This window comes from Cheilinus undulatus, linkage group 16 (assembly GCF_018320785.1).
Source record: "Cheilinus undulatus linkage group 16, ASM1832078v1, whole genome shotgun sequence".
In the NCBI taxonomy this organism is placed as follows: Eukaryota; Metazoa; Chordata; class Actinopteri; order Labriformes; family Labridae; genus Cheilinus; species Cheilinus undulatus.
Genome location: NC_054880.1, coordinates 44626719 through 44652526, shown reverse-complemented (window position 1 = coordinate 44652526; position 25808 = coordinate 44626719). Strand labels below are relative to the sequence as shown.

Here is a 25808-nt window from a genome sequence, read left to right as displayed (position 1 = left end):
GTGGCCAAAATGAAAAAAAGAGTGACAAAAGTGGTTAACAGTGGCAATACTGGCTTCAAAGTGGAAGAATTTGGTTAAAAAAAGGGCTGGAAATGGGTTTAAAGGGGCAAAAATGGGTGGAAGAGGTGGTGAAATGATATTTAAAAAGTGGGAAAATATGGTCTAAACTGGCAAATATGGGTGAACTGAGGCAAAAATAGATTAAATTTACAAAAAGGGCATAACTGTTAGTGAATGTGGTTGAAATGAGAAAAACTTAAGTGCAGAAATGGCAGAAAACTGGCAAAAATGTGTTAGAAGTGGGAAAAATTGATTAGAAAAAAAGTGAAGAACAGGTTTAAATGTGGCAAAAATTGGGGTAAAGTGAGAAAAATGGGTAAAGAAACAACCAAATTGGTGCAAATTGTTCAACACTGATGAAAAATGGCAAACAGTGGCAAAATTAGGTGGGAAAAGTGGTTAAAAAGTGGCACAAATAAATACTGTCAACCTAAGAACCCAAAGAATAGGAGGGCACAGCCTTTGTTTTTCCAGGGGCCAAATCTGTAAGCATGCCGGTGTGCTGACTTACTTTTTACAGATTTTAAACATTACTTTGACTTCAGCATGAATCTCATTAAATGACAGTTAAAGGTGGTGAAATGTAGATAAAAGTGACAAAAAATAATAAAAGAGTGACAAAAGTGGTTAACAGTGGCAATACTAGCTTCAAAGTGGAAGAATTTGGTAGAAGAAGTGATAGAAAAGGGTTTAAAGGGGCAAAAATAGGTGAAAAAGGTGGTGAAATGAGATTTAGAAAGTGGGAAAATATGGTCTAAACTGGCAAAAATGGGTGAACTGAGGCAGAAAGTAGCAGAAATGGTTTTAAAGGGCATAAAATTTAGTGAGTGTGGTTAAAAATGTGCATAAAACAGTGAATAAGGCTTAATCATGGCATTAATGGGTCCACAGAGACAACAATAGGTGGAAAGATTAAAGAATCTGTTTTGTAGTGGCAAAATCTATGAAAATTGTACAAAGGTGATGAAAAGTTGCAAACAGTGGCAAAATTGGATGGAAAAAGGGGTTAAAAATGTTTTTAAACATTCTTTTGATTTCAGCATACATCTCATTAAATGACTGTTTTATTTTACATTACATCAATTTAATGCATATATATATATATGCATTAGAAAAATTCATAAAATGCACAATTTGAAATAGTTTAAATAAAAATTTGTTTTTTTTTTTAAGGCATCTGGTGACCCCCTGTCAGTGTTTCGTGACCCCAGAGGGGGTCCTGACCCCCCCATTGAGAACCACTGCAGTCCAGGATACATTTACTTAAATTTCCATCGAACCATTCTTCTTCCTACCACGTTTACATTTTTCAGCCGCTGTATTTTTCCTTGGAGCTTTCTGTAAAGCAGAGCTCGTCTTCCATGTGTAACAGGAACGAGCACAAAATGCTCCATGAGCTCCATTATTGTTCTTTGTTTACTGTGTTGCGTTCTTCACTCAGCTAGGTGGCAGCTGCACTGTGTTGCTCTGGTTTAATGTAACTCTGTTACATAGCTCAGTAGTTCCCAACCTGGGGTTTAGGTCCCCTTTGGGGTCGCAAGACATTTAGAGGGGGTCGCCAGATGCCTTCCAAAAACAAGGAAAATTTTAAATGATTTAAAGTTGTATATTTTACCCATTTTTAAGGATTTATTTTGGGGCTTTTTGTGCCTTTATTGACAGAGGAGGACAGCGGGTGGAATCAGAAACAGGGATGAGAGAGCAGGTGAGAGCCACAGGCCAGATTGGAGCCCAGGCCGTCCACATACATGGAGCACACCTTAAACCACTAGGCCACTGTTCAAACTGGCGGCCCAAGGGCCATATTAGGTCCCATAAAGCTTCCTGTCCAGCCCCCAGAAGATCATTAAATTCAGAAAAGGAGAAAAGAAGATGTGATTTTAAAAGTTTCTTTAGGCTTTAAATGTCTGCAAATCTCAAAAACAATTAGTATTGAAATAGTTTTAAGATGACTTAACATTTGAACTGTTTTACAGAAACACTTGTCATCTATAATGAGTAAATATTTTTTAAAAATGGGTTAAGAGTGGCAGAAATGTTGCAGAAATGGCCAGAAAAAAATTGTGAAAAAGGGTTAGAAATGGCTAAACTGGGTGATAAGTGTCCAGATGGGTCATGGAGTGGCACAGAGGGACAAAACTTACCAGGAAAAGTGGTGAAAAGAGATTAAAATGTTGCAAAAATTGGTTTATGGGGAAAAAGGTTTATAAAGTAGGATAAAATTGGTAAAAAAAGTGCAAATAAGGTAATGAAAAGGGGTTAAAAAGTGGCAAAAATGAGTTAAGGGGGGCAAAAAGTATCAAAAATGGCTTAAAAGTGGCAAAAATAAAGCAAAAATAGCTTGGCAAAGTTGTGAGAAGGGATTTAAGAGTGCAATAATTGGCGAAAAGTTGCATAAAGAGATAAAAGTGGCAAAAACTGTTTTAATTGGCTAATATTGGGGCTAAATGACAGTTAGGGAGGTCCAGCCTTTTCTGTGGGCGGGGCCTATCTCCATATGGCCTGCTGCTTTCTAGATAACAGGGATAGATCTCACTGGTAATGCTTAAAAATATCCTGCATTTTGAAAGAAAATACAAACACAATAATATGTCAACTAGACAAAAATATTTATTTAGTGTTTGTTTATTTGAAACTTGGCACCCAGAGTCTGTCGTGACTAAATCTGGCTCTTGTGCAAAAGGACTTGATGACCCCTGCAGTAGGCAACCTGTGACCCATGTTTTACCCGTTTTTCACTTTAGTAGTCACTTTAAAAAGAAAACCACAGTCATTTGGCGAGATTTATTCTTTATTTTTAGTCGGCACATGGCTGTTCTTGAACGTGCACAGCTGTGTTCTATTATGCCTCCATCGCCCTCAGGTACGGGGGTCCCCGGTCTCTGGCACATTTATTTTGGGGGCTGAAAAGTTTGAGAACCTCTGACATAGCCGACGCTGCTATCACTGTGATGCTTACGCCTCTGCCTAAAGGGTCAGCTGGCTGTGGAAAGGAAAGCAAGATCAGGGTTCACCATACCGAGCTGAACTGAACTGGACTGGACTATCGGTGGAAATGCAGAATAAGGCTTTGCAAAGGAAAGAATTTCACTGCTATCATCAGTGCATGATGAAAGTAAACATAAATAATCTGTATGTAATTATTACAGTTCACAAAGATTATCTGTCAGTCCTCCCATGAATCCATTCACGGATTCAGAGCTACTACTTAGATGTCCTTCTCTTTTCTTCAATGCTTGAAGCTTTTCTTAATCACACGTGCCACAGGAATCAGATGTTCCACATGTGTCACTCTCAAAGCCTCCGTTGAAGTAGGAGTTTGAGCCAGCACCACCATCACCATCACCATCACCACTCTTAAAGCCTCTTCTGCGGGAGGAGTTTGGGCCAGCACCACCACAGGATTTCATTTGTCGACACACGAGTCTGTAGAGGGCCACCAGAGGGATGGGAATCACAGGAATGACACACAGAAGGATGATGATGGCGAACACCCACCCTGGGTAGGGCTTTTTCACATCACCAGGGAAAGGATCCTTAAAACAGAAGCAAATAAACTTCAGTTAGGATGCTGAGGTTATCACGACATAACACTTTTTAAAAGGATTTTTTTCAACTTTCTTTTTATTTATTTTTTTAACAGAGAAGATAAACTTGTCATGGGTGTTAAAATAAGAATCACAGTTTTTTTTTCATGCATCATGCATAAAAATAAAAAAAGAATTGTATTTTATCTTTGTGTGGAACAGTCTCAGGTATTTTACCAAGCTATAATGTGACAAATAAGTACTCTAACGACACTCATCTGTTTTATGATCCTCCACCAATATGATTTGATTTTTGGACATGTCCAGAATAAATGAAAATGATCGGCATACCCGGAGAGAACCCGTGCACGGGGAGAACATGCAAACTCTGCACAGAAAGGCCCTGACCGGAAAGCGAACCAGCGAATTTTCTTATCAGGATGAAAGATGTTGCCTGTATCTGATATTATTAATGATTTGACTTTTGCTATCAGTACCAACCTATAACTGTAGTTCAGACAACAAATTTCAGTCCTGAAGACACTCTTTAAATTTGAGGGATGAACAAAGAAACAAACTTTACTTAAAACACATTAAAAAGTTTAAATGCGAATAAACAAAGATAAAAAGTTCAGCTGCCAGTGAGAAGCATTTACCCTTCAATGAACCTTTACTGGTTTTATAAATCAATCATGGTCAATATTATTTAATGTTTTTGACAAATATTACAAAATTCTCTTTTTGTGTCCAAGTGAAGAACAGATTTCTACAAATTTAGGGATCGAGCGTGAACAGCCCTTTCAGGTCCATCCACAGATTCTCTATTAGACTGAGGTCTGGGCTTTGACTCTCCAGAACACTCACCTTGTTGTCTTTAAACCATTTCTTAGTCATCGTCTTAGTGGAAAATAAATCTTCTCCCAACCCGTAGTTCTGTTAACCTTGCAGAGCAGATGGATACACCCATTTCCTTGTTTCTCACTGGTGAATCCATCTTGCAAAGCTCTCTTATCTGAACCCGGGCCTGGTTAGAAAGTGACAGGACCAATCAGCGATGAGGGGCAGTACTTTCGGGCACGGCAGGGTTGTGACGTTAGCAAGCAGTGAGAAGAGGCCGGTGCAATTATGGCGGAAGAGATTAGCGTGGATGCTGCTAAAGCGCCAGTTTTATCAGAACTTGATGACATTTCTTCTTTAAAAGAAGAACAAAGAACAGCAGTGAGTTGTTTTCTTTTCAAAAATGACAAAAGTCGTGTACTGACATGTCTACAGGCGCCATGGTTGGTGGCATTATGCAGGTCTCTATGGAGTTAACCCCTCAGTAGCGGCTACGTCACGTGTTTTGTTGCTCTGATTGGCCCGTAAAGATGTGACAGACAGATCATTAATCCAATCACCCGCTGAGTTTTTTTCAAAGGCTTTCCCAAACGCTGTTTATGAAAGGTATTCCATCTGGTGTTTCAGGTTATAGTTCCCTTGCAGAGTGAAAAAGACTGTCCTCAAGGATTTTCTTATATTTTGCTGTATTCATTTTACCTTCTACCTAAGCCTTCCAGGCCCGGCTGCCAAGATGCATCCCCATAGCACGATGCTGCCACCACCATGCTTCACAGGCATCTTGTCTGATGGCCAAAAGCTCAATTTTGGTCTCATCAGACCAAAGAACTTTCTTCCACTTGACCATAGAGTCTCCCACCAGTGTTAATTTCACCGACTAAAACTATGACTAAATATGTTCGTCGACAGCCTTTTTCTCCATGACTAAAACTAGACTAAGACTAATAAAAATAGACCTGTGATAACTAAAACGGACTGAAGGTAAGTTTAGTTTTCATCAAGATGACTAAAACTAGACTAAGACTAATAAAAATAGACCTGTGATAACTAAAACGGACTAAAGGTAAGTTTAGTTTTCATCAAGATGACTAAAACTAGACTAAAACTGTAATGTAGTTTTCATCAGACATTCAAAATCCACGATATTTCTCCACTGTGGGTAAATCTGTCAAAATGCAACACATCTGTATCTATTCTGCCTCTCAGCTGTAGAAAGCAGGGACCCCAGGTTTGGCAGAGTACAGTGAACACACTACCATGATTTGGTACCAGATTTAGACAAGAGAATAAATGCTTGGACTAAAATGTGAGGACTTTTTATGGACTAAAACTAGACTAAACATTGGTAGCTTTGATGGGCAAAAAGTGGCAAAAAATGGTGTAAAAGGACAAAAATGGGAATCAGAAACAGTATTTCTTTGTATTTCTTTAACCTGAAATTTGTGTTAAAATACCTTTTTTAAACTTTTTGCAGCAGCAGAGATGTTATGCGTGACATTTCGTTCAGTCATCAGAGTGCCTTTTCTTTTAGAATAGTCAACAACAAATCCCGCCTTCTTCATTTTTGTACTTTCTTTCTTATTAAATATGAGAATGACAAAACTTTGATGCAACATTTATACATGGAGGTGGGAAATTAATTGAAAAATAATCGAAACCGACATTTAGAGCCTCTAACCAACATAAACCTGTAGTGTCAACTATTTCAGTTTTCCCCTTTTCTTGGAAAAGTTACTTTCAGTTGTTTGTTTTAAAACGATACAAATATTTACAGAAGAAACTGAGTTGGAGGTTGGGGGTGGAATAATCGTTCATTAATCATAATGGAGGTTAAAAGTTCAATTAATCAGGATTTTGATTTTTGCCAGCCCTAACATTTCATGTCCAGTTGGTAATACCAGTCAAAATCATCAGAATGCCATATTTTTAAAGAATTGTTCAGCCTTTGTTTGGGAATAAAAGAAAGTAAAGGAATAATGTGCATCAAATCACAATTGCAATATCGGGGGGGGGGGTAGATTATGTTCCAACATTGTTCAGCCCGACTAAAAATAAAAGACATTTTATCTAAGGACTAAGACTAAAAAGAGCAGTCAAAATTACTTTTCAATAACCTTTTCTCTGAGTTTCTTGGAGTGTTCTTTTGTCTTCATGGTGTAAATGGTAGCCAGGAATACTGATGAAGCAGTACTGAACTTTCCAGACACAGGTGTCTTTAAACTACAATCACTGAGACACATTGACTGCACTGAGCTGTTCCTTATTTCACTAACTGTGGGACTACTAGCACCAGCTGGCTGGACCTCTGTTGAGTTGGATCAGTCCTTTTGAAGGAGGTGAATTTATGCATCACTTATTTTACCCTGCATACTATTCATGTAACATTACTTTGTAGATATCTGTTTTCACTTTGGAGATGAAGTCACAAAAGTCAAATTATATTGACCATTATGGATTTATAAAATCAATGAAAGAGTAAAATATTAAATATGGTGAGTATTTTTATAGGTACTGTTTATTATTTGTATATATAGGCAGAAATTCACACCAATGATGAACTTTTCGAGCGAACATCTGCTGATACCGATACACTGATAATGCTTTGCATCCCTAGTTTAGATTCTTTCTTGTCTGTCGTCACTTGCTTACCATATCTGGGTCCCATTCAGGGTAGACAGGGTAGACAGGATAGTCCTGTGCCTGGACAACCACGTAGGCAACCAACACAGTCAGGAGCATTAAAGGACCGATGAACGTCCAGCACACTTTCCAGAAAATGTTGGGCCTCGACCCAGTCATGAAATAGATATCTTCACTGAAACTGTCAGGGGAAAAGGGGGCCACAAAAATGTTGAAACACATCCGTCTATATTTGTTTAACATAGACTCAGTTTGAGGACAGAATATGAAACTCTTACTTTTTCATTCCATGGACATAAATGACTCCAACGAACTCAAAGAAGGCAATGATGAGCAGAGGCACAGAGCCAACGTAGTTGTTGAAGACCTCCACCCAGTAGTTTCCAGATCCCAGTGTGAAGAGCAGAGCCGTTAAGAAGGATATTAAGCAGATTATACCTGTGGAAATGAGCAAACGTGTTTTTAGTTCAAGGAGGAAAAGTGTACTGAGTTTAGTGGCAGCTGACCAGCAGAGTAACAAAAACTTGTCCACTCTCCACAAGGAGAGCAACAGACCTGCAGTCTGCTGAATAAAGCTGTTAAACTTTTGTATAAATCTACATCATTCTAAAAACTGGGATAACATCATTATGGTGTAGTTAGTAAAATGAGTAATGTGCAGTAAAAATTAAAAACCTCTTTGAACTTCTTTGAGATTAAAAATCTCTTTTTCAAGAGTTCCCTGGCAAGCTCCCCTAGCTGGGCTGAGCCAAATGATCTGGACCACCAAGAAGAGCTGGAAGTCCCATCGAGAATTATATTGTTAGCCTCGTAGCATGATTGCCTAAGTTCCCAAACGTTTCCTGTGGGTCCCACCTTTAGCAGATGAAAATATTCTCAGGCCCCCGCTTATCCCTCACCGTACATATCAACATGTAAAAATATGTAAACATACAGCAATCAGCCACAATATTTGCAAACAAACTCTTTTTTCAAAATAAAAAAAGCAGTTAAACGTGACTAAAATGGGCAAAAGGAAGTCAGCAGTGGTAAAAAATAGGAAACAAGTAGTATTTGCCAGCTAAAGGATGCTCTGATTGGGCAAAAAAATGGTGAAAAGGACAAAAATGGGATAAAAGTGCCTTGAATCAGTGGCAAAAAATGGGCAAAAAATAAGAAACAAGTGGTATTTAACGGCAACATGTAGCTTAAACGGGCAAAAAGTGGCAAAAAAAAAGTTGAAAAGGACAAAAATAGGATATAAGTGGCAAAGATTGGGGAAAAGTGCCAGCAAGAAGATCAAAAATGGGCAAAAGTAGGAAAAAAGTGGTATTTAATGGCTAAAGGTAGCTTTAATGGCAAAAAAATGGTGAAAAAGCGGCAAAAACTGGTTTAAATGGGGGAAAAGGGGCAGAAAGAAGCAGAAAACAATTGTGAAAAAAGGAAACAAGATGTATTTTTTGGCAAAAGGTAGCTTAAATTGGAAAAAAAATCCAAAAAATGGGGAAATAATGGCAGAAAAAGGGGCGAAAGTGGGCAAAAAGTAGGAAAAAAGTGGTATTTAATGGCTAAAGGTAGCTTTAATGGGTGAAAAGTGGCAAAAAATGTTAAAAAGGGGCAAAAAAGTTTCCCTTTTCTGAGTTTTTTTCTAAGGTTTTCTGGGGAAATAATATTTTCAAATAGAACATAAAAGTGCTACTATCTAAGTGGTAAAAATAGCCTGAAGTAGCAAAAATATGATAATAATAATAATAAATGAAAGCAAAAATGGTCAAAAAGCAGCAAAAATGGATGAAAAGGGTCGAAAATAGGGAGAAAAATTGGGTGACAAGTTACAAGAAAATGAGTAACAGGTGGCAAAAACTAGGCAAAAAAAGGAGTGAAACGAGACTAAAATGGGCAAAAGGCAGTCAAGAGTGGGGAAAAAATAGGAAAAAAGTAGTATTTAACAGCTAAAGGATGCTTTGATGGGCAAAAAATGGTGAAAAGGGCAAAAATGGGATAAAAGTGGCTAAAAGAAGTCGCAAAAATGGGCAACAAAATAGGAAACAAGGTATTTTTTGGTAAAACAGAGCTTAAATGGGCAAAAAGTGGCAAAAAAATGGGCAAAAAGTGGGGAAAAAGGGGGAAAAAGTGGCCAAAAAAGGGGAAAAAAATGGCTATAACAAATGGGCAAAAAATAGGAAAAAAATAGTATTTAATGACAAAAGGTCGCTTAATGGGTGAAAAGTGGCAAAAAAGGTGCAAAAAAGTTTCCCTTTTCGAAGGTTTTTCTAAGGTTTTCTGGGGAAATAATATTTAAGATTAAGACATAAAAGAGCCACATGTGGTTCCAGAGCCTCAGGTTGAGTATCACTGCCTTTAAATAAAACTAAGTTAATTATGCAGTGAGGCTAATGATATGCCTGTTAGGTATGAGTGCGTCTGGTGTTGTATAGGTCTGCTAAGTGATGTAAATAGACCTCACTAAAGTTACAGCACTAATTCAGTTTTCCTGTCAGTGGCATCTTCCATTATGTCAGCATCAAGCTGAACTACGATGACCCATCTGTGAGAAACCGTGCTCCAGATTCAAACTCCAGCTGCCGCTGCTTCAAAGGACTAAAATCTGATCAGCTGGTACCTGTCACGACTTCCTGAGGGATCCACTTTGGCACTAGCTTGAGGTCGTTGATGGGTGTAAGCACACCCTCGATGTTCCCAAACATGGAGGAGAGGCCCAGGCTGAAGAGCATGATGAAGAATAAAACAGCCCACACCTGTGAGCCTGGCATCTCTTTCACAGCTTCAGTGAATGCGATGAAAGCCAAACCCGTACCTGACGCAGCCTGGGGGAGGAAAATGAGAGGGAAAGTAACAGACTGACCATGCATGTTTGACCTGCACATGATGTTCTGTGCTCAGGTCAGGCAAAGGGGGGAAAGCACTGAGAAACAGGAAATCAAAGAGGAGGGATACTGTGATGTACAAGCTGGATGTGTTTTTATAACTTAAATACCTGGTTAAGATTTTTTTGCAGGTCACATGTCGACAGGTTCACCTTGGCTAACCCTTCTGGCTGTGTAAGATTTAAATGTGCCAACATTTCATCGTAGTTCTCTAGTGTTATGCTCTGGTCTGGAAGCTCAAAGAAGTTGGTCAGAGTCATGATGTTGCTGCAGAGGGGATACAAAAAGCAACAAATTTGGTATCAATAAGAACCAAAAAAGGGTAAAAATCAACATAAAAAGTGTGTGCACTCTTACCCTTGTCGACACGAGTTAAAAGCGTTGGTAGCTTTGAATCCCAGGATGGAGAAGATGGAAATGGAGGCATAGAGAGATGTGGCACTATTTATTATTCCAACTACAAGAGCATCCCTCCCACAGTTGTTTCTAACGGACACATAAGGAAAAACTGCTTAATAAGTCGTAACATAAATTATATCAATATTCCAGGGGAAGTGCAGGAATTTTAACCCTTACTTCTCTGCGTTATAGCTGGAGAAGGCGATGAGTCCTCCAAAGCCCACAGACAGAGAGAAGAAGATCTGGGTTGCAGCATCGAGCCACACACGAGGATCTTTGAGTACGTTCCACTACAAGAAGCATAAAAACTGTCATTAATTGATAAAAACTGAAGATTTTATGTGACTTTTATCTTAGTTTGAACTGTTTTTTGCCAGAATTTTTACCCTTGCCTGGTTGTGATGAGGCACTACCGCCAGATGGTGGCTGTATAAAAGTATTCACCCCCTGGGATGTTTTACACTCACATCTGGGCTCTGCACACCTGAACCCAACCTCTGACAGGTTGGGATCAGGTGTGAACAGCCTTTTTCAAGTCCAGCCAATTTCTCTATTGGATTGAGGTCTGGGCTTTGACTCGGCCACTCCAGAACATTCTCCCTGTGTTCTTTAACCATTTCTTCATAGCTTTCTCTGTATGCTTCAAGCCATTGTCCTTACAATGTTACAATGTTACAATGTCATTTAGCAGACGCTTTTCTCCAAAGCGACGTACATTTGAGAGCAAGAACAACACAAGCAACGATCTAGACAAGAAGAAACAACATCAGTAAGTGCCATCAAGTGCTTCAGGTCCAATTGGACGCAAGTGCTGCCATGTAGAGTTTAAGGCAGAGCACCTAAAATGTACGTTGTTGTTTTTGTGGAGTTTGTTTGTTTGTTTGTTTTTGTGTTTTTTTTTTTTTTTTTTTTTTTTTTTTTGTTATTAGACAGCAACAATGAATCAAGCAAAATGTGGGATCTCTAATCGCCATCCATTAGACTTCACAACAACTAATTACCAAGTACCAAGTGCTGGATCATTCCCAAAGAGCTGGGCAAAGAAATCCCAGAAGTAGAGCAGGACAGAGCGAGCTAACTATAGTTGGGAAACTCATTCAACCACTGGGGACAGCAGTGGAGAATAGTCTGGCTGAGACTCAATCTACTACTGGGGACAACAGTAGAGAATTGCCTAGCTAAGTGCATAGTGTTCTCTGAAGAGCTGGGTCTTTAGCCTTCTCTTGAAAGTAGAGAGGGAGTCTGTAGATCGAATGGAGTTGGGTAATTCATTCCACCATTTAGGGACAACAGAGGAGAAGAGTTGGGCTAGTGACTTAGGAGCATGATGTGCTGGAAGTACCAGGTGCCTTTCGCTGGCTGAGCGTAGTGGGCGAGAAGGGGTGTAGACCTGGATGAGGGACTCCAGGTAAACAGGAGCAGTTTTAGTTACTGCTTTGTAAGCAATGATTAGAGTTTTGAATTTAATGCGAGCTGCAACTGGAAGCCAGTGTAGTGAGATTAAAAGAGGCGTGACATGAGCTCTCTGGGTTGGCTGAAGACCAGACGTGCTGCTGCGTTCTGGATCAACTGCAGAGGTATAACTGTGCATGCAGGTAGGCCTGCCAGTAATGAGTTACAGTAGTCAATACTTGATATTATAAGAGCCTGTACCAGGAGTTGTGTAGCATGCTCTGTCAAGTAGAATCTGATCCTCTTGATGTTGTAGAGGGCGAATCGGCAGGACCGAGCAGTCGAGGCCACATGGACCTTGAAGGTTAGCTGGTCATCAATCATGACACCCAGATTCCGGGCTGACTTAGTGGGCAAGAGATTATTTGATCCAAGCTGGATACTGATCTGCGGTTCCACATAGGGACTGGCTGGGATGATAATGAGCTCAGTTTTGGGCAGGTTGAGCTGAAGGTGACGTTCCCTCATCCATTTAGAAATATCAGCAAGGCAGGATGAGATCCGAGCTGAGACAGTTGTGTCATCTGGGGGAAAGGACAGGAAAAGCTGTGTATCGTCTGCATAGCAGTGATAAGAAAAGCCATGGGAGCGGATGATTGCACCAAGTGAGGTGGTGTATATTGAGAAAAGTAGGGGACCAAGCACAGACCCTTGAGGCACCCCTGTTGATAAGCCATGCAGTTTAGACACTCCTCCCTTCCATGATACTCTAAAAGACCTCCCTTTGAGGTAGGACTTAAACCACTGTAGGGCAGATCCTGAGATACCAAGTGAAGAGAGTGTGGAGAGGAGGATTTGGTGGTTTACTGTGTCAAAGGCAGCGGACAGATCCAGCAGTAAGAGAACTGAGGACTGGCCAGCTGCTCTGGCCAAGCGAAGTGAATCCATTACCGACAAAAGTGCAGTTTCAGTAGAGTGGCCCCGCCTAAAGCCAGACTGATTCTGATCAAGTAGATCATTGTTCTGCAAGTGTTCTGAGAGCTGGTTGAAGACTGTGCGCTCCAGTATTTTTGATAGGAATGGGAGAAGTGAGACCGGCCTGTAATTTTCAACCAGGGCTGGGTTGAGAGTGGGTTTTTTGAGCAGTGGTGTAACCCGCGCTTGCTTGAGAGCAGCTGGGAAAACACCTGTAGACAGAGAGGAGTTAATGATACAACTCACAGCAGGGCTGATTGTGGGCTCAATCGCCTGCAAGAGATGTGATGGTATCAGATCGAGGGGACAGGTTGTGGGCTTAGAGTCAAGCAGAAGCCTGGTGACTTCGCTCTCACTTAGTGGAGAGAATGAGCTAAGTGAGGCATCACTAGCTGGTGGAAGAAAACTGAGTTGGACAGGCTCAGAGAATTGGTTGCTGATGGTAGAAACCTTGTCAGTGACCTTGTCCTTCTGGAAAACATCGTCTCCCAGGCTGTAGTTCTCTTGCAGACTGAACAAGATTGTCCTCCAGGATTTTCCTTTATTTTGCTGCATTCATTTCACCCTCTACCTTGACAAGCCTTCCAAGAAGCATCCCCACAGCATGATGCTGCCACCTTCTTGCTTGGCGTCTTGTCTGATGGCCAAAAAGTTCCATTTTGGTCTCATCAGACCAGAGAACTTCCTTCCTCTTGACCATGGAGTCTCCCACATGCCTTCTGGTGAACTCTAGTCCAGACTGAATCTGGGTTTTCTTCATCAGTGTCTTTCTCTTTGCCACCCTCCCATGAAGCTCTGACTGGTGAAGAACCCGGCCAACAGTTGTTGTCTGCAGAGTCCCTCCATCTCAGCTGCTGAAGCTTGGAGCTCCCTCAGAGTAGTCATAGGTGTCTTTCTTGGTGGACTCTCTCACTAGTCTCCTTCATCCTGATCTAGGCAGATTTACACATTTTTTGTATCCATCCCCTTTCTTAGACTTTTAAATAACCTTTTCTCTGAGTTGCATGGATTGTTCTTTTGTCTTCATGGTGAAATGGTAGCCAGGGATACTAATTAAGCAGTGACTGAACTTTCCAGACACAGGTGTCTTTATACTACAATCACTGAGACACACTCACTGCTCTGAGCTGATCCTCATTTCACTAACTGTGAGACTACTAGCACCAGTTGGCTGGACCTCTGTTGAATAAGGCCAGTCACTTTCAAGGGGGTGAATATTTATGCAGTCACTTTTTTACATAACAGACTAAGAATCTTAACTTCCTGGTTAAAAAAAAGTTTTATAAATAAAAAAAATACATGCCAATAATTGATCAAACTCACATCTGGAGTAAAGAGGTACATAAGTCCATCAGTTGCCCCTGGCAACGTGAGACCACGGACCAGGAAAATAGTGAGCACCAGGTATGGAAACGTGGCTGTGATATAGACGGCCTGAAACACACAGAGTGAACATTTCTTTACTTTCAGGAGTGATTTCATGGACTATATCAGGGGTGTCAAACTCAATCACAGCAGGGGCCGGATTCTGACTTTTGGTCTAACCCAGTGATACTCGAGGTGTGGCTCTGGAGCCACATGTGGCTCACTTTTTTGCCCCTTTTTACCAGTTTTTGCCACTTTTCACCCATTAAGGCTACCTTTGTCATTAAATACCACTTTTTTCCTTTCCCCCCATTTTTGCCACTTTTTGCTACCACTTTTTCCACCATTTTTGCCACTTTTATCCTATTTTTGTCCTTTTACATCATTTTTTGCCCATTTAAGCTACCCATTGCCATTAAATACCCCTTTTTCCCACTGTTTGCCCATTTTTGATCTTCTTTTAGCCACTTTTTCCCAATTTTTTGCCACTTTTATCCTATTTTGGTCCTTTTTCACCATTTCTTTTGCCACTTTTTGCCCAGTTAAACTCCCTTTTGCCATTAGAATTCTCTTGTTTCCTATTTTTTTTGCCCATTTTTGCCACTACTTTAGCCACTTCTATCCCATTTTCGCCCTTTTCAACATTTTTTGCCCATTAAAGCATCCTAGAGCCGTTAAATACCACTTATTTCCTCTATTTTACCACTCTTTACTGCCTTTTGCCCATTTGAGTCACATTTCACTCTTTTTTTGCCTAGTTTTTGCCACTTTGGACCATTTTTTTGCCCCCTGTAACTCATTTTTTTGTAACTTCTCACAGAGTTTTGCTACTTTCTAATGTTTACCCTTTTTTTCTCCCTGTTTTCGAACCTTTTCATCTAATTTTGCTGCTTTTTGACCATTTTTGCTTTAACTTAATTTTTTTTGCTACTTCGAGCCGTTTTTGCCACTTTTCACCACTTTGATTGTGGCTCTTGTGGAGGTATTTTCAACAATTTGGCTCTTTGGTTGAGCAGGTTTGAGTAACACTGGTCTAACCTGAGGGCCTAACAGACTTAATATTCAACTATAAATATCAACCTTGCTTTCACCATAAATGAATTATGGGCAGAAAAACTTAACACTGATTATAAATGATTTCGATATTAAAAAAATCAACATGATAAGTCTACAGGCTAAAAATCTGAGAGGAAAAATTCAAACTTATTGGTTCAAAAGGTAAAAACATGACATTTAAAGTCAAAATAATGTATTTAAAAGGCAAACCTATGATATAGAAAGCTGATTTCATGATTTTTCATGTTGAAAATATAAGATTAAAGTCAAATTCATGAGTTTAAAAGGTCAAATATGGGATAAAATCAAAAATATGAGTTTTAAAGGTCAAAAAATGAGATAAAATTCCAAATCACAAGTTTTCTCAGTCAAAACAATCAGATCCAACTCTTGATTATTAGTTTTAAAGGTAAAAATAAGATAAAGTCAAAGTAAGGAGTTGAAAATGTCAAAATGTGAGAAAAAAAGTCAAAACCATGAGTTAAACAGGTTCAAATATGAGATAAAATTCAAAATCATGAGTTTTGAAAGTCAAAATATTGCTCCAAATTTATAAGTGTCGATCTGAAAGGTCAAAATATAAGAGAAAAAGTCAAAATTATGAGATGTAAAGGTCTAAATATGAGATAAAAAGTTAAAACCATAACTTTGAGTTATAACTGTGAGATACTAGATTGAAAATATGAAATGAAAAGACATTTCTTTTCCACGTTCCTGACTTTTAATCAAATCATTTCTACTCTTTACTATTTATAATTTTTATGACTCATTGGGGATCTTTGAAATCACCAAGGCTGAGTTCACATTTTTGTACTGGAGGAAATCTGCAGACCTCATACTGGTGGGCTGGTTGTAATAAAAATATGATATGATCTGGTGGGCCGCGTATTGGCCAGATTTGGCCCCCGGACCTTGAGTTTGACACCCCTGGACTACATGATCTTCACAAGGTTAAACAGACCTTCCCCATGGACTTTATCCCGTTGATGAAGCAAATGTAGACCACACACCAGGCGCTGGCCAGACAGATGACCAACCACCACTGCAGGGAGCCGCTGGTCTCAATGTTCGGTGTGATGTTCAGAGTCTCACGATACCAGAAGTAATTCACAGAGCTGCTTCTCTCACATTCTGCATCATAACCTTTATCAAAACAGAACAAAAAGTGACAACACGTTTATTTCTATGATACAGTTACACCCAACATCAGCTTTATTGTTCAAGGCTTAAGTCTGGATCAGGTTTAAGAGGAAACAACCTTCAGGTTTTTTATTTGCTCCCAGCATACTCTATTTCATGTTTACTGCCATGTCTCTCAGCTCATAAAGCAATCCTGTAATTTTCCTATCAAAATCCACCTGAAAGGCCATGTAGAGCTTTGCAGTAAACCTCTTTTTATGATTTCTCTTTATTGTTGTTTATTGCATGCAGATTTCACAACTTTTACATGCTGTACTTTTCTATCAGATAATGCCCTTGTTGCTGCTGACGTCATGTTATTTGAAGTCTCTATGATAGACAATAAACACATCCAGAGCATCTGCTGGCTCGACTTACCTGTGCGGTTAGGATTGAGTGGACACTGGCTCCACGGCAGGGGGTCCTGGAACGAGTGGCAGAAGTACCAAAGCACCCACGCCAGGATGGTGTTGTAGAAAATGCCCACCAGAAACGACACGATCATGGAACCGATCCCTGCACAGATGGGGAAGCGTATTAAGAAGCATCTTCCAAATATTGTATTGATTTTAGATTTTATTCCTTGCCACTCACCAACTCCTCCCAGAAAGGGTGAGATGGAGTTCCAGACACCGATGCTGCCCTTGCGAAGCCGCTGTCCTATGGCCAGCTCCAGGTAGAGCAAGGGGAGCCCCTCAAACACCAGCGCTATCAGGTAGGGGATGAGGAATGCACCTGAAGACATGAGATAACATTTACTGAACCTCCCAGTGAGACTGAAGGCAGATTAGACCGCCTCTATCCACAGACTTCACTGGGATACTACACCTCAATGATCATGCATGGTTTACTGAAATGCATTAATGCAGGAGTTTCCAAAGTTTGCAGTCACGACCCTCAAAATAACAGTGCTAGACACTGGGGACCCCCATCCATGGAGGCGGGTGAAGTAAATAATGATGCACAGCAATGCACACTAAAAAACTACAACAAACTAAACGACAATATTATTGTATGTGGCAACTTCTTTCTAGGAAAGGCTAGAAGCAGAAATGCAGGGTAGCACGGCTATGGTTATTTCACCTTCTGCTTTGGCACCTTTAACTCCCTGAATATTTGAGCCAGAACGCTTAAACCAGTGATACTCAACGTGTGGCTCTTTTGTGCTGGTTCTTTTATGTCTTCATTTGAAAACCTTTTATAAAGCTCAACTTTGACCTCAGAAATGATCCATTGCAAGTAACATCAGTTTGTTTCCCACTCTAATTCTCAGCCTTTTCGTCTATATTTCCATTGCTCTTATTTGCAGATTTTTCCCTTTTTTGCCACTTTGAATCAATTTTTCTGCTTTTTCAGCCAATTTTTGCCTAGTCTTTTTGTCACTTTTTTTGCCACTTCTTGCCCATTTAAGCTACCTTTTGCCATTAAATGCCACTTTTTCCCCCATTTTTGCCACCCTTCACTAATTTTTTGCCACATTTTACCACTTTTTGACCATTTCTGCCATCTGTAACTCATTTTTGTAATCTCTTTTTGCCATTTTTCACCCAGTTTCACATTTTTTGCCTATTTTGCCCCTTTTTGCCCCGTGTTAATTTCATTGACTAAAACTATGACTAAAAATGTTCGTCGACAGCCTTTTTTCCATGACAAAAACTAGACTAAGACTAACAAAAATGGATCTGTGATGACTAAAACGGACTAAAAGTAAGTTTAGTTTTCATCAAGATGACTAAACGAGACTAAAATGTAATTTAGTTTTCTCTAACATAGAAAATCCACGATATTTCTACACTGTGGGTAAATCTGTCAAAATACAACACATCTGTATCTATTCTGCCTCTCAGCTGTAGAAAGCAGGGACCCCAGGTTTGTCAGAGTGCAGAGAACACACTACCATGATTTAGGCAAGAAAATAAATGCTTGAGCTAAAAGTAAAGACTAAAATGTGAGGACTTTTTATGGACTAAAACTAGACTAACGTGTTTTGAGTTTTCATCGACTAAAACTGGACTAAAACTGTGAAGGATAGAAATGACTAAAATGTGACAAAAACTAAAATGCATTTTATTTAAAGACTAAAATTAAAAAATAGCTACAAAAATTAACACCAGTTTGTGCCCATTTTTTGCCGCTTATATACCATTTTTTGCCACTTTAACTTATTTTGATGGCAATTTTTGCCACTTCAACTTATTTTGATGGCCATTTTTGCCATTTTAACTTATTTTGATGGCCATTTTTGCCACTTCAGCTTATTTTGATGGGTATTTTTGCCACTTTAGATTATTTTGATGGCCATTTTTGCCACTTTAACTTATTTTGATTGCCATTTTTGCCATTTTAACTTATTTTGATGGCCATTTTTGCCACTTTAGCTTATTTTGATGGCCATTTTTGCCATTTTAACTTATTTTGATGGCCATTTTTGCCACTTTAGCTTATTTTGATTGCCATTTTTGCCACTTTAACTTATTTTGATGGCCATTTTTGCCACTTTATCTTATTTTGATGGCCATTTTTGCAACTTTAACTTATTTTGATTGCCATTTTTGCCACTTTAGCTTATTTTGATGGCTATTTTGCCACTTTAGCTTATTTTGATTGCCATTTTTGCCATTTTAACTTATTTTGATGGCCATTTTTGCCACTTTAGCTTATTTTGATTGCCATTTTTGCCAATTTTACTTATTTTGATTGCCATTTTTGCCACTTTAACTTATTTTGATGGCCATTGTTGCCACTTTAATTTATTTTAATGGCCATTTTTGCCACTTTAACTTATTTTGATTGCCATTTTTGCCACTTTAGCTTATTTTGATGGCCATTTTTGCCATTTTAACTTATTTTGATGGCCATTTTTGCCACTTTAGCTTATTTTGATTGCCATTTTTGCGACTTTAGCTTATTTTGATGGCAATTTTTGCCACTTTAGCTTATTTTGATTGCCATTTTTGCCATTTTAACTTATTTTGATGGCCATTTTTGCCACTTTAGCTTATTTTGATTGCCATTTTTGCCAATTTTACTTATTTTGATTGCCATTTTTGCCACTTTAACTTATTTTGATTGCCATTTTTGCCACTTTAGCTTATTTTGATTGCCATTTTTGCCATTTTAACTTATTTTGATGGCCATTTTTGCCACTTTAGCTTATTTTGATTGCCATTTTTGCCACTTTAGCTTATTTTGATTGCCATTTTTGCCACTTTTCACCACTCATATTGTGGCTCTTGCAGAGGCATTTTTCATCAATTTGGCTCTTTGGTTGAGCAGGATGGAGTGCCTCTGTCTTAAACGTTTATACAGCACAAACACATCTGTTTACTACAAATTGAACCAATTCAAGCTTATGCAAGAATGTCACAGGCCTCAGGAAATGATGTCAAATATAAGGTGTTCCTGTGTTACAAGCTGCCCCACTACCAGGGTAGGATATATCAATTAGACAAAATGAGCACCATGCAGTCTGCCTGAAAGAGATTTACAACACCCCTCTCTTTCTCAGTCACCAAGTTCATGTCTGTTTAATAGAAGTGTATGTGTGCATGCATGCATGTGGTAGTGTGTAAATTAGTGTAAAACACTGGTCATCAACTGGTGGCCCGGGGGATATATCCCCCCCCCCCCCAAAGCACTTGTTATTTTTTTTTAATGTCATAATTAGTAGATATTTTAAAAAGGGTTAAGCTTAGCAGAAGCTCTGCAGTTGTTGCAAAAATGAGTGATAAGTGGCAAAATGGGGTTAAGGTGGCATAAGGGACAAAAATTGACAGAAAAAGTGGTGAAAAGGAGTTAAAATGTGGCAAATATTGGTAAAAAAGAGGAAAAAGTATCTAAAACTTGTTACAACTGACAAAAAGTAGTGATTAAAAAGTAATGAAAAAGGTATAAAAAGTGACAAGAAATGGTAGAAAGAGTAACACAAAGGGGATAAAACATGTAGGAAAGTGGTTTAAATAAGTTAAAGAATGGCAAAAATTGGGATAAAGAGGCAAAAAGTATCAAAAATGGGTTAAAAGTGAAAAAAAAAGGTTTTAATGTCCCAAAAATTGTTGAAAAAATGCCATGAAAAAAGGATAAAAAGAGGCAAAAATAGAAGAAAAGCATCAAAAGTGGTAGAAAGAGTGGCACAAAGGGGATAAAACATGCAGGAAAAGCGTTTCAAATGGCGTAATATCTTGCAAACAGTGGGTTGAAGAGGCATAAAGGGGTTAGAAGTGTCAAAAATGAGTAAATAGTGGTACTAAATCACAACTGTGAAGGGCCAATTCTCTGGGATTTTCAGGGGCTAAGCCAATTCTGTTGTCTTCTTGTGGCCTGCTGCATTAAAGATGACAGGATAGATCTCACTGGTAATGCCTGAACATGTCCTGTGCTTTGAAAGAAAATACAAATACTACTACAATAACATTTCAATCAGACCAAATTATTTATTTAATCTTTGTGTACTTGAAAGTCCGGCCCCCAGAGTTCCTGTCGAGAATAAATCTGGCCCTTGTGTGAATGTAGTTGGTGTAAAACAACAAACTTAATGAACAGTTTTAATGCCCTATGCACACTAATACAATGAACCTGAGTAGAACATGCTGGTCTGATAGAAAACAATGACAGTTGTGTTTCTGAGGTGTGTATTCTAAATCAGAGAGAATCAGAATAGTAACATCTGTAACCCTGAAGTGATGCTCGGTAGGCCTACTGAATGTAAAGGGCACGTTTTACCCACTTCCCATGAATTCAGGTCCCCAGATGGCAAAAAAGACTGAAGTTTCCATAATCTAGAGTCAGATGAGGATGCACAGGAGCCCTCATAACTCTCAGTGTTATTAACTTATCCTAAAAGCAGTTAAGGGAGTCTCAGATGTATTTATCGTGAGACATGCCTGACAACCACCCCTGTCAGCCAGTGTTCAGCTAGCTCTAACAGCATGATGGCTTAAAAGTTACATTTCAGCCTGAGAAACTACAGTTTCATTCTGCAGCTGTATTAGGAATAGAAAAAATGATAGAATTGTTGCGTCAAAACTAGTTCCTCCTCTGTGTAATCCACATATGACTGTACTCAGCCTTGAAAACCACTGTGTGGGATAAGAGGGAAAGTGGTCATGAATCATGGATCTCTAAGCTTATCCCTGTGTTACATACCTGGTTTCTCCTTATCCTATCCATGAATAGACTGCAGCTCAGAGTGGACCACAGTCAGCCACACAGAGATGATGTCTGTGTTGTCTTTAGTGAGCTTTAGGCCCCTACGTTACTGCCGTCATGTTTCACTACTTAAAATTTATCATTAAAAGCAGAAGGAGGATTTTATTTCAAAAGGGATCTGTTCGATGTACAATAATGGGTAAAAATACTCTTTTGAAAATCATTGTTTATTTTTGGACGGCATGTGAGGACACCTGTGGGACAATGGCGGTATATTCACAGAATAAATCTTTTCTGTACCTATCCCACGCCTCAGTCAACATAACATTCTTATTTTTCTTGCAATTTTCTCCCACTCCTGAAATCCAATCAGCGTACTTACTGTAGTGATGCTGCATGAACATTATATTTAAGTCATGTCTTTAAACACTGTCAGGGGATAATGAGAGAAAATATTGTGTCTTTTGAACTTTTTTTTTGCCTCATCAAATACAGTTTCAAATAATAAAAATCACAGAGAAGGAATTTATTATTAACATTTCTCTATATGTTGTCAAACTACAAGATCTTTAATCGTATCTATTTTCATACTTTCTGTCGTTAATCTAAATTTTTGGCATGTAAATCTGTTTTTTTTTTATTTTTGTCTTAAACCAAGAGTGATAGACTTCCTGTTTGGAAACAGACATACTTCTTTTTTAAGGTCAATCAAAGATTAGTGCATAAACTTAACCACAGAAAACAGATCTCCTTAAAAAAGTAAAAAAGGTAAATGCTTGATATCACTGAGCTGTGATTTTTTTAGTGACATTAGACTTTAAACAGCAGTCATGGACTTATTTTGCAGCACTGTTGCTGCAGGTAGACGCTTAAGATAAGAGGCTTAACCAAACAGTGCTGAGAGGTACAACAACTCACACAATTAGTAAAATATCAATGCATCATTATGGACCTTAATTAAATGCATTTATTGCATTAATGCTGATAGCCCTGATGGATTTATTTCTTCTATTCTTCTAAATTCTCAGCAGGTGGATTCAGCTCCAGTGTCAAAAGGACAAAAACAGAAAATCTTTCTCACTCAAAGCGGTAACTGTTTACAGAAAGGACTCGTGCTGATAGTTCATGTCTGTTTGAAGCACAACTGTAGAGCATTTTGTACATTCAAATTTGCACATGGACCTTTCTGCAAAGTTTTTTTGTCAATATGCGTTAGAACAGGGGTGTCAAACTCAAGGCCCGGGGGCCAAACCCGGCCCGTGGTGCAGTTATACCCGGCCCACCAGATCATATCATATTTTTATTATAATGGTCCCACCAGTATGAGGTCTGCAGATCTCCTCCAGTATAAACATGTGAACTTAACCTTGATGATTGATAATATCCTTGCTGAGTCATAAAAATTACAAACAGTAAAGAGTAGAAATCGTTTGATAAAATGTCAGGAACGTAGGAGAAATGTGTGTTTTACTTATATTTTCAATTTTGCATCTCAAAGTTCTAACTAAAAGTTATGTTTTTGACTTTTTATTTCATATTTTATCATTTACATCTCATAACTTTGACTTTTTATCTCATATTTTTACCTTTTAGATTCATAATTTACCTTAAATCCTAGTTTGACCTTTAAAGTCATGAATCTGACTTTTATCTCAAGTTTTCTCCATTTAAAATCATGACATCATCATTTTTGCCTTTTTAAAAACATTACTTTGACTTCAAATGTTATGTTTTTACCTTTTGAACCAGCAAGTTTGACTTTTTCCTCTCAGATTTTGAGCTTTTAGACTTATCATGTTGATTATTTTGAATTTTTATATTTGTGTTTTATTTATATTTTCAATTTTTCATCTCAAAGTTATAACTAAAACTTATGGTTTTCACTCTTTATTTCATATTTTATCATATTTTGCTTTTATCTCATATTTTTACCTTTTAGATTCATAATTTAACATTAAATCCTAGTTTGACCTTTAAAGTCATGATTTTGACTTATATCTCATGTTTTGACCTTTTTCAACTCCTAATTTTGACTCTTTTCTCGTTTTTTCCCATTAAAACTCATGATTTTTAACATTGTTTCATATTTTGACATTTTAAAAAAATCATGAATTTGAAATTAAATCTTATATTTTGGCATTTTAAACACACGATTTTGATATTTATCTCATGTTTGATTGTTAAGTATCATGATTTTGAATTTTATCTCAGTTTTGTTGACCATTTCAACTCCTATCTTTGACTTTTAGCTCATTTTTTTAACCTTTAAAACTCATGATTTTTAATTTTGTATCATATTTCTGCTTAAAAATCACAGAATTATATCTCACACTTTGCCTTTTTAAAACATTATTCTTACTTTAAATGTCATGTTTTTACCTTTAAAACTTGTAACTTTTGCTTTTATCTCATATTTTTACCTTTTAGATTCATAATTTAACATTAAATCCTAGTTTGACCTTTTTAAGTCATGATTTTGACTTTTATCTCATGTTGTGACCTTTAACAACTCCTAATTTTGACTCTTATCTTGTTTTGTTTTGGTTTTTTTATCTTTTAAACTCATGATTTTTAACATTGTTTCACATTTGGACTTTTAAAACTCATGAATTTGAAATTTAATCTCATATTTTGACATTTTAATCTCATGATTTTCATTATTTATCTCACATTTTGATTGTTGAATATCACGAATTTGAATTTTTTTCTCAGTTTTGCTGAACATTTCAACTCCTAAATTTCACTTTTCTCTCACATTTTGATTGTTAAATATCATGATTTTGAATTTTATCTCAGTTTTGTTGACCATTTCAACTCCTAACTTTGACTTTTAGCTCTTTTTTATTATCTTTAACACTCATGATTTTGAATTTTGTGTCGTATTTTGACTTAGAAAATCACAGTGTCAGAATTATATCTCATACTTTGCCTTTTAAAAACATTATTCCTACTTTAAATGTCATGTTTTTACCTTTAAAACTTGTAAGTTTGACTTTTTATCTCAGATTTGAGTTCGTAACTCATCATGTTGACCTTTTAATCTCAAACTCATTTAGGTTTACAGTCAAAGGTTAAATGTTGACCCTGTTTGGCCCTCAGGTTAGACCCAAATTCAGAATGCTGCTGTGATTGAGTCTGACACCGCTGCGTTAGAGCTATAATTATGACCAAGTCTATGTGTTTTTTTATTTCTCTCCTCTAGTTTTAGGGATGTTCCTCCTTTTTTCTGAGCTAAGCCTGTACCGTCCGTCCCTCCATAAAAACCGTGTTAAAATGACCGGTGGTTCACAACCAAAGATGTGGGGCTGTAGGCGACTAAGCCAAGGTCAAACAGAGGCTCTGCTGAGTTTAACAGTCTGTGGGAACCAGGAATTTCAGAGTCAATATTTGAAGTCGATAGACCCTTTGGCACTTTTAGAGCGTTGTCTGTTGACTTGACTCAGCCCTGATCCAGCTCTGGAGGAGACTGCGGTTTTAGCATTTCCCACTGGTAACTATGAGGAAGTAAATACAAGACGTGTGGCTGCTGAGAAGGAACCGTGCGCTGATGTTCTCTGTTTTCAAGCATGTGAATAAAACTCACCGTTTCCTGCACACTAACAATGGCTGGCCTAGTTCATCTGTTAATGACTAAACTTAGACAGGCTGTGGTGAGGATTCAAGTTTCTCATGAGCCAGTTCATCTGAAAAAGTCCTGCGTTTAATAAAAGTAACTGATCAAACATTATCTAAGAGCAGCCGTTCTTAAACTATGAGGATGTAGGGCATCAAAAACAGCATCTCACCTCCTCCATAGATTTGGCACAGGTATGGAAAACGCCAGATATTTCCAAGCCCCACTGCAAAGCCAATACACGTCAACAGGTACTGGATCTTATTGTCCCATTTGGGTCTATCCTCCACCGCAGAATCCTCAGTTTTGGCCATCCCAAACAATTAAAAAGCCTCTGAGCCTTAAACAAAGGATGCAGCTCTGATAATCCAGATGAATTCTTCACTAAGGTACCAGAAGAGACGTCTCAGTCCGGTCTGGAGTTCTCAAAGTATCTAAGCTGGATCTGTCTCCTTCTTGGATGGCAGAGTCTCAGTGATGCCTGGTTCTCCTCTCCTGTCCTCTTTCCTCCTCTTTTGTGGGCTGTCCTTAAACATCCAATCAGTTGCAGCTTTAATGTAGAGATACTGATTTTATTGTTGTTTTTTTTTACAGAAACCAGGCCACAAGGAAAGGAGTGACAGCGTCAGCTATGGTCATTGATAATGGAGCCAGATAAGCTTTTCATTAGACGACCTGGAAGCTGCAGTGTTAGACTGACCTGAAAAGAACAGTTCAGATGTTCATGTAGTGAAAGAACAGCACAGATTG

At 38.3% G+C, this 25808-nt stretch overlaps 1 protein-coding gene across 1 annotated transcript; it reads right to left on the bottom strand.

Moving 5' to 3' along the window:
• Positions 1-47: 47 nt before the first annotated feature.
• Positions 48-25521, bottom strand: LOC121524410 (sodium-dependent neutral amino acid transporter B(0)AT3-like). Its single transcript, XM_041809784.1, has 12 exons — positions 25231-25521; positions 16892-17032; positions 16676-16813; positions 16080-16261; positions 14021-14131; positions 10508-10620; positions 10289-10417; positions 10042-10198; positions 9667-9871; positions 7343-7502; positions 7074-7245; positions 48-3596 (listed from the first exon to the last, which is right to left on the bottom strand). The coding sequence occupies exons 1-12, from the start codon at positions 25370-25372 to the stop codon at positions 3309-3311; spliced, it is 1938 nt and encodes a 645-aa protein (XP_041665718.1). The 5' UTR covers positions 25373-25521; the 3' UTR covers positions 48-3308.
• Positions 25522-25808: the final 287 nt, after the last annotated feature.

Coding starts and splice junctions, on each gene's coding strand:
- LOC121524410 (XM_041809784.1), bottom strand. CDS start 25,372: ATGGCCAAAACTGAGGATTCTGCGGTGGAGGATAGACCCAAATGGGAC. Junction 10,199..10,288: donor TTTAACTCGTGTCGACAAGG/GTAAGAGTGCAC, acceptor TCCCCTCTGCAG/CAACATCATGACTCTGACCA. Junction 9,872..10,041: donor TGCAAAAAAATCTTAACCAG/GTATTTAAGTTA, acceptor TTCCTCCCCCAG/GCTGCGTCAGGTACGGGTTT.